Source organism: Pangasianodon hypophthalmus, chromosome 6 (assembly GCF_027358585.1).
Source record: "Pangasianodon hypophthalmus isolate fPanHyp1 chromosome 6, fPanHyp1.pri, whole genome shotgun sequence".
NCBI classification, from domain to species: Eukaryota; Metazoa; Chordata; class Actinopteri; order Siluriformes; family Pangasiidae; genus Pangasianodon; species Pangasianodon hypophthalmus.
Window position 1 is genome coordinate 16,338,653 of NC_069715.1, and position 13,164 is coordinate 16,351,816.

Genomic DNA, 13,164 nt, shown 5'->3' on the forward strand with positions numbered 1-13,164 from the left:
GATTGACGGTTACCGAAAAATTGCCACAATTAATCTGGTATTTGTGATAAATATTCACTCACTGATGACTGGCTATGATAATATGTCTCCAAAGGTTATCTGTTAGACTGTCAGATTGGATCATTTTGGTTTGGTTGGTGGCTACTCACATAGAATACCTGCAAGAACAAAAGACTGTTTACCATTGATCATAAAAACAAAGGAGTTAAGCTCTAGTTTAGAACACAGATGTTGACATAATCTTCTTGTTTCTTGGCTATTTTTGCCAAATATTACCAGGGAATTATGAGTGCAATACAACACTAGCAATAAGAAGGCTCCATCTAGGCCTGTCTATTATAATATTGTAGCAATAAAAACATGAAAGTGATACCCACCTCTCAACATTCACCTGTCAATATTCACCTATATATAGTCACTTACAGTTTTTTACAAACATGATGGTCATATTGTTTTTATTTTCAATGGAGATAAATGTAGATTGTTATCTGCATTGTTAATAGATATCTTAACTTTCATGTTCCCTATACTGCATATGCCTTTAATGAAAAGCATGTATTGATTATGCATATTAAAAACAAATGGATGAAATTGCATACAAAAATAAAGATGTCTGTTTTCCCCAACACCAGCACTATATAACCCTCATTAATGAAAATCCTCTGTGTGAATTTAGTGCATCTCATCCAGTGACTTTGCAGGCAACACTGCAGATTTATTCCCTCTCCCCCACCCCTCTTTCGCAATTAGATCTGTGAAGGTGGCACCCCCTTTGAAGGAAGCTTTTAGATTAATCATATTATCTGCAGCTTCTGAAACAAGAAGCCTTCTTGACCTCCCCCTTCCATAAGAATCCATTATCTTAAACTATCGCGGTAATCCTGGCTTTGGCAGGGAGAACGAGGGACAGAGGAATCAAGCCTAATAGATGGCAAATAAGATTAATCTATGATCTAAGTGCCGATTACACTTGGACCTGCCCTTGAACACTCAGGTGTAACCTTGAGATCTGCATCCACTCTGGGTCAGGGATTGAATTGAAAGCTCCCGGAGGGCCGGCAGGTGGCGAAGAGACCCTTTGCCAAGACCTTACCCCTGAGAGATCAAAGGCCGAGCAGCTTAACCCCCACTAAACCCCAAAAGGTGTTAAATATCTCCAAGCTAATGGCAAAACATACAGCTAAGGCAAATTCAGTTCTGACCTAATCCATTTTGTGACACTTATATAATATGATTATCACTACTTGTACATTGCTCTAATTGGGTGCTGCATAATATCTTCAATGGCTGCATGTAGTGATGACTGCAGATGCAACTCATCCAAGGTAATAGGAATTGTAACATACTATAGAGTGCTTGATAGATGAGCTATATGTACCACCCTGTTTGTGAGATTACAGTTCAGCAAGTTTCTCACTTACTACACCGCATACAATGTGTTCAACTAAGTAACGGAAGCACAGTTCAGAGGCCCCATTTCAAAATTTGGAGTTCCTGTCTGATGGTAAATAATAGCCTTGAAATGGTCTGTGCATTTAACATATTACAATCAATAGTTAGTGAGTGTTTCTCACTCAAAGTTCACATCCACCCATCCTCCCCAACACATGGAATCACCAGAGGCACCCAGACTAGTGGATCGATGCTCTGTTCAGTTTGACTCTGAAGCTGAGTGTTTGATTAATCTGCTTGGGCAGTGGGCATGGAGGCCCTGCTCACAGCAGCAGACACCCCTATGCCATTAGGATAACTAGAGTAATGAAATTTTATTTAATTTGTCAGGAAGAAAGTGCTAATGTAAAAAAGCTTTTGGATGATAAAAAAAAGCACAGGAGATCTGAGAGAAAGCGTTAAGTAATTACTCCAAGTGTCTGAGGTCCAGGCTTTAGAATATTTGCATTACTGCCATAGACAAATTAAATTAGTGTACCGCTTAAGTTCTTTTCTTTGGAAGATTTTTGGAAGATATGTTAAGTTTGAGTGAAAAGAGTGAAAAGGCTAACTAACAGAGACAAAGGCTTCGGCCCTGAGTGATAAATGTAGAGCAATGGCATGACAACGGCATGTTGGTTTAACTGATGTTCTGTCCCTGAAAAAAAAAAAAGATAGAAAGAAAGAAAAATATCAAACTAAGCTAAAATGGTTGAATTAGTCCCACTTGTGCAGTGAAATTTCTGGCATTCTTTTTCAAAATCTAACATGATTTAAATTCATTCATAATTGCATGACAAAGAATTTAAAACCATGAACAGATTTCCAATACAGTAGTATAATTACAGCATTTACTATAGCATTTATTATTTTTATTTTAATCTGTTGGCACACAATCACACTAAAATGTATTAACTTTACAATAGCCCAAAGGATTTTATCAGCCTATTTAAATAACAATAAATTACCAGCATTTCCCCTTGATTGTGATCAAACATTTTAAAAGACAATGTAGCCAAAGCTTCAATCCCATCTTAAGTTTATGTATGTTTTAAGTTTATGTGAGGAGCACTATGGCTGTTAAAAAAGGTCTTAAGAACAAAATAACAATAAATCCGAAGGTGGCTGCATAAAAGCTGACATCTCTATTAGGGTATATCAACATCCCTCCCTACTCTGCACAAGCGTCTCTAAGATAGATGAGTGAAATAGAGAGGAAATGTATCTGACCGCTGGCTTACTCTAATGAATAACCTCCACTTTGGGTCCTGCAATGTAAGCAGAAAGTCCAGCTCACAGGCGCTCCAAGGCCCTGTCATGAATCTAACCTGACAGCCGACATAATATCAGGGTGACAACACTTGTATGACTTCCATTTTCTTTGCTTTCTATTGATTTTCACTTAATAACTGGGAGGAGGAGGGGGGATACTAAATGTCTGTGCTGAGTACCTAATAAATCCTGTCTGAGCTTTTTATTGAGGAGAATTTAATAAAAGCATGGGTTAGGCATGGGGATTTGTCTCTGCCTTGAGAGGACAAAAAAGGGGAGGAGAGAAAAAGTGGAGAGAGATGTGCAGAAACCGAGAGCCCACATCCTCATTAATTTGGCTGATATCGCTACAGGAACAGAAAAAAAGTATATGGTGCAATTTGACCAAAGGTTAAGCCACATGTGTTGTAAGTGTTGTTATCAAAATGCAAGATGTAAACTAAATGATGTACACCTTGTTTAAGCAGCTAATGGTAAATATTGGACTAAACTTTTTGGGAACAGTATGAAAGTGTTATGTGAGTCTATTAGTCTATTTTTTTTCACTACAACGAAACACAAAGTACACAAAGAAGTCCAAGCACCTTTTGGCCTTTAAAATGGCTTTTAAACAATTTAATGAATTTCTGGCTTTTGTGTTATCATTATCTCCTGCATCATGCAAGTGTGTTTAAACTCACAGATCGTATAGTGAGAGAGATGGTAAAAGTTCAGGATAGTACACAAAGTTTCCAGTGAAACAGAATGTTTTGGACAAAGGTCCTTCATTAGTTGTGCAAGCAGAATGCTTCTGAGGCTGTAGCAAAACCAGTGGATATTCAAAATGTTTGATGATGGAATAGCAGTAATCAAAAAATAACATTAATTCCTTAGGGTTCCAAAGTTCCAAGAGCTCTTTCTCCTTACTTCATTGCTTCCATAACAACAACAGGTGATGCACACAGAGATGCCATTACTGTTATGTCCCTCGCTGTTGAAGTGGCTTGCCTTCACTGGAAAGGAAAAATCCTTCATTCTGATGGTACGAAGGTACTTGACAAAATGATCAGCCAGTATCCTCTTGGTTTCTCCAATGTATAATTGATTACATTTCTTACAGGAAAGACAATAAACAACTCCTGTGGTGTTGCACAAGGAGTGATGGGTAATAAAATATTATCATTTAGGGCCTGTGATTTTAGTGGCTATGTTAATAAATTTGCACATAGAACATCTAGAATGGTTGCATGCAAGAGTGCCTATCAGCCTGATCATTTAATTCACTCCTGACAAGCAGGTATTTGATGTTTCTGTCCCATCTGTATAAGATGAGTGAAGGTCCTTTAAAAAGGGAAGCTGTCTCAGGATGGTCCTGGATTTTGAGATTTTTAAGTATAATATCCATCACTGTTTTATTAGTGGGATGTTAAGTAAGCCCAAAGTAATTCTCGTTGTCCTAGCAATGGAAAGTGTAGAGGTCAGTGTATCCATTCTCTCAATAGTGCTAACACCATGGCACGATCTATGATGTTCTTCGGGAAGCCACAATTGTAAAAAAATTGTAAATAAAATTGTAAATAACTTGACAGTTCCTTACTTTTCAGGGGAAAGTCTTCATTCTTACTGCAGATGCATTTAAGTCTCATTAGCTGTGAATAAGTGATGGGATTTTTTCAGTGCTTGGGATGTGAGGAGTTATAATCCAAGTATGAATGAGAGTCTGTCGATTTGTAATGGATGGTTGTTTTCAAAGTGGAATTTATTGACTTCAAGGATATGTCTAGAAATGTTATGCTTGGGCCTCGGTGAGCAATACACCATATATATTCCAGGGCTGGGTGGAGAAACAGGAAATAAAAAGGTGGAGCTCCTCAACTGTGCAGTTAACAATACCAAAGATGACATCACTGTACCTAAGAAATATTGTGGGTATATGTCCAGTAAATTGTTCAAATAACTTTTGCTCAACATAATACAGTCTAATGAGTTTGAGATCAAAAGATTAATATGAGACAATAGATCAGAATTTCAGCTTTTGTTTCTTGATATTTACATCTAGATGTGTTAAACATGGCACCTTTGGTGGCAGACCACCCAGTTTTTATGTGAGCAAAAGTATAGTAACAGATAGCCTTAAAGTAAATTAAAGTAAATAACACTCAATTTTTGTTTGTTATCTTTTGGGAAGTGGTAGCTCAGTGGTTGAGACATTGGCCACCTGCTGGGAAGGTCTGGAGTTCAAATCCCAGCACCCCCATGCTACCACTGCTGGGATCTTGAGCAAGGCCCTTAACTCTCAACTGCTCAGTTATAAGTCACTCTGGATAAAGGTGTCTGTCAAATGCCCTAAATGTAATTGCTTGCAATAACTGCATCAATTTGGCAGCCCAATTATATCACCAATCTATTGCATTCTTCTTTTGTGATACTTTTCCAGGCTTGTACCACAGATTCTTTGTTGTTTGTTTTGGGGATGCATGTCTGTATAAATTGGCAGACAGAATGTTTCTGTCAACTTCTGAATTCATTCTGCTGATGGGATCATGAGTTACATCATCAATAAAGATTAATGGGCCCATTCCAGAAGCAGCCATGCAAGCGCAAGCTATGACACTACCTCCATTGTGCTTGACCGATGACCTTGTATGTTTTAGATCATGAGCAGATCCTTTCTTTCTCCAAACTTTGGCTTTTCCATCACTTCGGTGGAGGTTAATCTTGTGGTATGGCCTCAGTACCAACCACTACATCCATGTGGTTCTGCCTGGTGTTCCCATTGCTGAATATTTCCATGAGGGACAGAATGTGCTGAATTTCACTGACAATATTTTCCGCTTCAACCAGGCTTCCTTGCTGGGTCACATCCCTTTTTTCCCTGTTTTGGGTTATTGACTAAACCTGGCTACTGACCACTACAAAGAAACATCTGCACAGGCCGTTGATATGCCTGCTGTTGACTTGACTGACTTGACTGATTTCACTGTGTCCTATGCGATAACTGAACCTAGTATCTATCCTGCTGTGGAGCCTTTGGATTCCACCTCCCATATCATGGATGCCACCATTGTACAAAGCGAGCACTACGAAGAGGCCCGTGTTGTACAGAACATCCTTTTGGACATCCTTCAGGAAATTATTGCTTTCATGGGTATGGATGAATTATCTGAGGAGGATAAGCTGACTGTCACTTGTACCCATATGATTCAGATTCCGGCTCATTTCTTCACTGGACACTTGGGCAAGTTGGTACCCCTTAAGAATACAATTAAAGAATTCATGTGCATGCTTGCACAAGAGTATGATGAATTTCCTGAGCAGACATTCTACATGGTGGGTCCCACTGAAGAGTTCAGAAGACAGAGATCCTGTCTGAGGAACATTCATAAAAGTGGCACTGAGCAAGTGATCAGAAGGTTGTGAGTTGAAAGCCAAGCTAAAAGTTAATTAGTCCAATCAAAATTATACAAAGAAGCAATTCAGTTTATTACTGTTCACTGTTACCCAAGTCAATCTCACCCTCATTCCATGTTTCTTTACTCAGACCAGTGGTTCCTGGACCCTTGTCTTACAGGGTACTCCATGACAATCACTGATTTTGTGTACTACTGTGGGTTCTCAGTAATAGGCTTGAGCTTACATTCAGCTGTGGCAGCTTTAAAACATGTGGTGTCCTAAGTTTAAGTAAAAGACCTTTGAGGTGTCAGTGAAAAAATCATCAGTGGCAAAATATGCCAAATTGGATCCAATACCAATCCCATGTTTCAGGGTAGCATCAGCCCCAGTAATATGAAGCATGTGAAGGATGTGAAGGCATGAGCATACTGCTCCCCCACACAGTGAGGAGGATGGTGAGCGAGACATAGAAAAGAAAAATCAACTATTAGACACCATTACCTTGAAGAGTTACGCAGAAGAAGCCCTTCCTGAGAAAAACACAAATGCAGTGCCTATATTCTTTTGTCAGAGAAATTAAACCAAAATCAAACCTTTTAGTCATGCCCAGCATGTTGGGACACCATGTTTGGCTAAAAAAAGGAAACTGAATGAAAAGCATACTCTGTAGCATATGGTGTTGGATAATTGAGACTTTGTGGCTGTTTCCCAGCTTGTGCTCATGAATTCAGTGAAGTTGTGGCATATTTTAGCCCAGAACACAGTTGCATCTGCTTTAAGATTAAGATTTGGCCATTGATGGATCTTTCAAGGAGATACTCTCTCCAGGGGAGGCTTTACTAAATATTACTTATGAGTAATGTCTAACATCTTTAAATTTACAGGAAAAAAGGACACTATTTAAGAAACCTATTCATGTTAAATAAACCTATACAGTGTCCCAATATGTTTTACACTCTACACTGTATTCATTTTAACATATTCAATATAATATACTAAAAATATAGTCATTTATATTTAATATAATATGTTAATACTATATATTCATTTTCATGAATGGTGCAATAACTCCAGAGATAACTCTAATAGGTGCTCTAAGTCACTATGTTAAGCAGTTAGTATGATATGCCTTCTGGCTATCTAAAATACACATTTAATAGTAATTTGTTTTGGTAATGATTTATATTACACCAATCAGCTATAACATTAAAACCACCTGCCTAATATTGTGTAGGTCCCCCTTGTGCTGCCAAAACAGCTCTGACTCATCAAGGCCTGGACTCCACAAGACTTCTGAAGGTGTGCTGTGGTATCTGGCATCAACGTTAGCAACTTAAGTCCTGTAAGTTGCAAGGTGGGGCCTCCATGGATCGGGCTTATTTGTTCAGAACATCCCGCAGATGCTCGATCGGATTGAGATCTGTGGAATTTGGAGGCCAAGTCAACACCTTCAACTCTTTGTTGAAGAATGTTCCTCAAACCATTCCTGAATAATTTTTGCAGTGTGGCATGATGGATTATCCTGCTGAAAGAGACCACCACCACTCTGACTGGTCTGCGGCTATGCTATGGACACCTTTCTATATATACTCAGTGATCCTTGGGCACCCATGACCATGTCAAAGGTTCACTGGTTGTCCTTCTTTGGACCACTTTTGCTAGGTCCTAACCACTGCATACCGGGAACACCACAAAAGACCTGCCATTTTGGAGATGTTCTGACTTGGTCATCTAGCCAACTTCAAGAACTGACTGTTCACTTGCTGCCCTTGATAGGTACCACTGTAATGATATTATCATTAAATCAGTTATTCACTTCACTTGTCAGTGGTTTTAATGTTATGGCTGATCGGTGTAAGGTTCTCATAACTAACATTATTTACTGAAATACATGGCTGTTCATGTTAACTAATGTGTTAAATTTAAGCAAAATAATACACTGTAGTCGCAGTTTGATTAAATTCACAATACTGGTTTCTGATTCAATTCAATTCTCAGAATACTGTATTTTGAACAAAATTTACTGAAGATGGTCAATGGTCTGATTCCCGGTAATAGCACAGGATCTCCACGAAAGAATGTTATCATGTAATCATGCTTCTTTTTCCCTCAAATACTACTCATACAATTAAGAAGGAGCCAAGAAATAATAAAGAAATTAAATATGAACAACATTTCACCTGCTCATGTATAGGAAACACAATATGATGACACAGGCATTAATGTAGTAGTGAATGCTGCAATTTGTGACTGACCAATATTGTGGGAAATGTCTCAATTTCTATTTAAGTTTAAATAGAAAGGTCATCACTCATATTTTCTGGCCCAAACCCCTCCCCCTTAGCATTTGAGCTATTGTTAGTTTAGCTTAAATATGGATCTTTAACAGAAAGATATGTGAAAAAAGTTTTGGTAGTAAACACAGCAGAATATACTGTTGATATTATTTTATTTGACCATACAAAGCTTGATAGAAGTGAGAAATGTCTGGATTTAGACAATTTGAATGACTTTCATTGAATCAATTTATTGACTAAAACTCAACCATGTTTTTCTGGCAAGTCTTATGTGCAGGATTATGCATATGCAAGAGAAATGGTTTATTTATTGGCACACTTACTTTTCTAATGTAGTTTTGAAAGCTGCTAACAGATAATATTGCTTTTTAATCATCTGATACCTTATATATTATGTATGGTCACAAGACTGAATGCAATGCTGATATAGTCTTTTCAAGGGCTCACAGTTTCTGACATAAGGTGATCAAACTGGAGTAAAGACTGACAATATCTAGCCATATTTTAAGTTACTTAGGTGTGTCATACCACAAAGGTGGTTTTTCTCATTGATTTCTCATGATTTACAAATGTACCAGTCACTCCAATAAAATAAAAATGGCTTTCAGGTTGTAAAAATGAAGATACAACAGACATGCGAGGACCCCTGGCAGAGGTATACAAAAACTTCCAGTGTTCATTCATGCTGGAAGGAGCACACAGACATGAGGAGAACATGTAAAGCTGCATAGACAGTAACTCAAGATCAAGCCAGGGACCCTGGAGCTCTGAGGGGGAAACACTATCTGTCCAAGCCAACCAGTCATTCAACCTGACTGTTTGACTATGGTCGATAGCCTGATAAAAGGCTCACATTTGTAGTTTGCTGTCTTTTGAACATATTCCAGATGTGAAAGTGTGATGTCAGTTGGACCTTGTAATCCAAGACTTTATTTCTGGAGAGCACTTTTATCATGAGCAGTATCCAACAGCAGTACTTTGTTTGATTGGAATTTAGGAAAATGAAGTTTCAACTAATTCAAGATTTATTGCCTTTTACAAAAACTTCTATTTTGTGTAGCTGTGTGTGAGGTCAACCCAATCAACGATCTCCACTTCCCAACACACACTGCAGCCCACAAACATGGCCACCCCGGAACTCACACACCCTGCCACATTCACAATCACCCAACTTTTGACAAAGCACACCTGTTCTCCATCATACACACACACACACTCACACACACACAGACACACACACACACACACAGACTCCTTAATAGAGACTCTCACTCACCAACACCTCAGGAAGTATACGCTCAGTTTTGTCTCTGCACCGTCTCTGCAGTGGTTAGTACCTACCAAAATTGGTCCAAGGAAGGACAACTGGTGAACCGCCGATGGGGTCATTGATGCACATGGGGAGCTAAGCCCAGCCCGTCTGGTCCGATCCTACAGAAGAGCTACTGTAGCACAACCTGCTGAAAAAGTTAATGCTGGCTATGACAGAAAGGTGTCAGAACACAATGCATCTCAGCTAGTCCATGAGTGCCCACGCTGACTCCTGTCTACCTCCAAAAGTGCCTACAATGGGCATATGAGGATCAGAACTGGACCATGTAGCAATGGAAGATGGTGGCCTGGTCTAATGATTCACGTTTTCTTTTACATCATGTGGATGGCAGCATGCATGTGTGTCGGGTACCTGGGGAAGAGCTGGCACCATGATGTACTCTGGAAAGAAGTCAAGCTGGCGGAGGCAGTGTGATGCTCTACTCAATGTTCTTCTGGGAAATCTTGGGTCCTGGCATTCATGTGGTTGTTACTTTGACACTAATATACATTGCTCAAAAAAATTATTTAGGGAACTCTTAATCATTACAGTATAACAAGTCAATTAAACTTCAGGGATATCAATCTGTCCAGTTAGGAAGCATAAGTGATTGTGAATCAGTTTCACCTGCTTTGGTGCAAATGAAAGTGACAACAGGTGCAATGGAGAGGCAACCCTAAGACAAAAAGGGCTGATTGATTTGTCTCTCATTTTGTGTTATGTCAGGGTCTTTGTCACTACTTGTAGCATGAAGCAGTACCTGCAACCCAATCAGGTTGCACAGGTAGTCCAGCTCCTCCAGGATCCCAGTACAGTTTCAAGAGCATGGAGGAAATACCGGGAGACAGGCCATTACACAAGGAGAGCTGGACATGGACGTAGAAGGGCAACAACCAAGCCAGGACCATTATCTGCACCTTTGTGCGAGGAGGAACAGGAGGAGCGCTGCCAATTTGTCAGAAGCAGACTCCATGAGGGTGGCATGAGGGCCCAATGTCTTCTAGTGGGACCTGTGCTCACAGCCCAGCACCATGCAACTCGATTGGCATTTGCCAGAGAACACCAGAATTGGCAGGTCCGCCACTGGCTCCTCTTCACGAATGAGAGCAGATTCACACTGAGCATATGTGACAGACGTAAAAATGTCTGGAGATGCTATGAGAAACGTTATGCTGCCTGCAACGTCATCCAGCATGACCGGTTTGGCAGTGGGTCAGTGATGGTCTAGGAAGGAATATCCTTGGAGGGTCGCACAGCCCTCCATGTGCTAGCCAACTGTATCCTTTCTGCTGTTAGGTACCGGGATGAAATCCTCAGAGCCATTGTCTGACCTTACGCTGGTGCAGTGGGCCCTGGGTTCCTCCTGGTGCATGACAATGCCCAGCCTCATGTGGCCAGAGTGTGTAGGCAGTTTCTGGATGACGAAGGCATTGATGCCATTGACTGGCCCTCACGTTCCCCAGACCTGAATCCAATTGAGAACCTCTGGGACATTATGTATCGGAGCATCCGAAGCTGCCAACTAGCACCACAGACTGTCCAGGAGCTTACTGTTGCCCTGAACCAGGTCTGGGAGGAAATCCCTCAGGACACCATCCGCCATCTCATCAGGAGCATGCCCATGCAAGTTGGATCAGCCTGTAATTTAATTTTTTTTACTTTGATTTTCGGTGTGATTTTGAATCCAGCCCTCAATGTGCTGATGACTTTGGCTTCCATTGACCATTGTGTGTGTATATATGTATATATATACATATATACATATACATATATGTATATATGTGTGTGTATATATATATATATATATACATATATATATATATATATATATATATATATATATATAAAATAAGCATTGTGGATGACCCCACGCACCCCTCACACCAACTTTTCACCCTCCTGCTATCTGGCGAAAGGTACTGAAGCATTCGGGCCCCACAGTTCTTTCTTTCTTAAATTGCTGCTAAAACAACGTAAATATATATATATATATATATATTTTGTCACTACTGTGCTTTCTACCTGGCTGCTACCCCAATAACTGCTATGTCCATATATGCCATAAGCTTATCTGCTGAATACTATGCCATAGTATGTTATGTTTAAATTAATTTTTATTATTATATTGTTATAACTTTTTGCACTACCTGTTACATCTGACACTTATCCACACGAGAAATGTGTACTGGTCAGCACTGCACTGTCTCTTACTGTGTTTATTGTCCTGTTTTAGTAATTATTGAACTGCCTTGTGCTGTATGCACACATTTGCACATGTGTAATTTATGTAGCCCTGTGTAGGTCTTAATTAGTTCTGTGTAGTTTCATTTAGTTCTGCATTGTTTTATGTAGCGCCATGATCCTGGAGGAACATTGATTCGTTTCACTGTGTACTGTACCCGCTGTATATGGTTGAAAAGACAATAAAGCCACTTGACTTGAAGTATCACTCCATGTTTATTGCCTGATGTACCAAGGCTTTGTTTACTGTTCACGATTCTCTGGCTTGTTCTGGTTTCCTGGTTTATGATTCTGGTTTTCGCCTGGTTCTGTCTGTCAACTGCCTGTTTTTTGACTATGCTTTGCCTCACAATTTGGAATCGTTTGCCTGTCTTTTCAATAAAATGATTTACTTGTAACTGCAGCTGTCTCAGCTGCCTGACATAATGTAGCCTATATACATGCATTACCACATTTCTTGCTTGGAAAAATTCAATCAAGAAAATTTAACACAGTAACTTTCATTAAATGAATACATGAATTAACAAGTTCAAAGTTATTCTACATTATTAATTATGTATTTAATTACTATTTAATTGTGGTGCAATAAAGGCAAGCACACAGCAAATATGAATAGGATATGTTCAGTTGCACTTAGTAAAAAAGTGAAACACTTTATTTTAGGTTGATGTCTAAAAACTCTATGGGTGTTATTTCAGAAATTAGCACCACACAATGTACAGTCATTGCTTTACTACCCCCCCCAACCAGATAGTGATACTTGCTACTGTGCTTCAAGTCACATTCTGCTGTACAACCAATTTTACCAATATCTTTACACAAGTAGTATTTTTCCGTCTTTATTTTCTTTGACTGTTCAGTATTAAAATATGATACATTAACTCCACTGTAATTTTCTAAGAAAGTTGGCATTCTAAAAACATGCTTTCATTTACAATCAAGTGGATGTTTTTTGGTTTAGAATTGGTGTAACACAGTGGTTTAGAATTGTAACCATGATGATGCAGTTTCCCATCACTGAAAGTATGAAAGTATACAATTAACCTGGGGCAAAGCAACCTGCAGAATAAATTCATCAACCTTCCTTCCTATAAGAATGGCCCCTCTTTCTTCTAACCTCTCTTTTCTTATGAGAATAAGCACCTCTGGGTCAAGCCATTAAATGGAGCTGCATTGTATTGGACAACTTTTCTCACAATTGAAGACTGGGGTACGAGATTACTGCAGAGGAAACTGGGT

At 39.3% G+C, this 13,164-nt stretch overlaps 1 protein-coding gene across 1 annotated transcript; it reads left to right on the forward strand.

The window, feature by feature from the left end:
* Nucleotides 1-5,339: 5,339 nt before the first annotated feature.
* LOC113534692 (ATP synthase subunit beta, mitochondrial-like) lies at nucleotides 5,340-6,068 on the forward strand. The gene is given in 3 exon segments (XM_034305369.1): nucleotides 5,340-5,393; nucleotides 5,617-6,028; nucleotides 6,031-6,068. Coding segments are annotated over 3 exon segments (504 nt in total).
* Nucleotides 6,069-13,164: the final 7,096 nt, after the last annotated feature.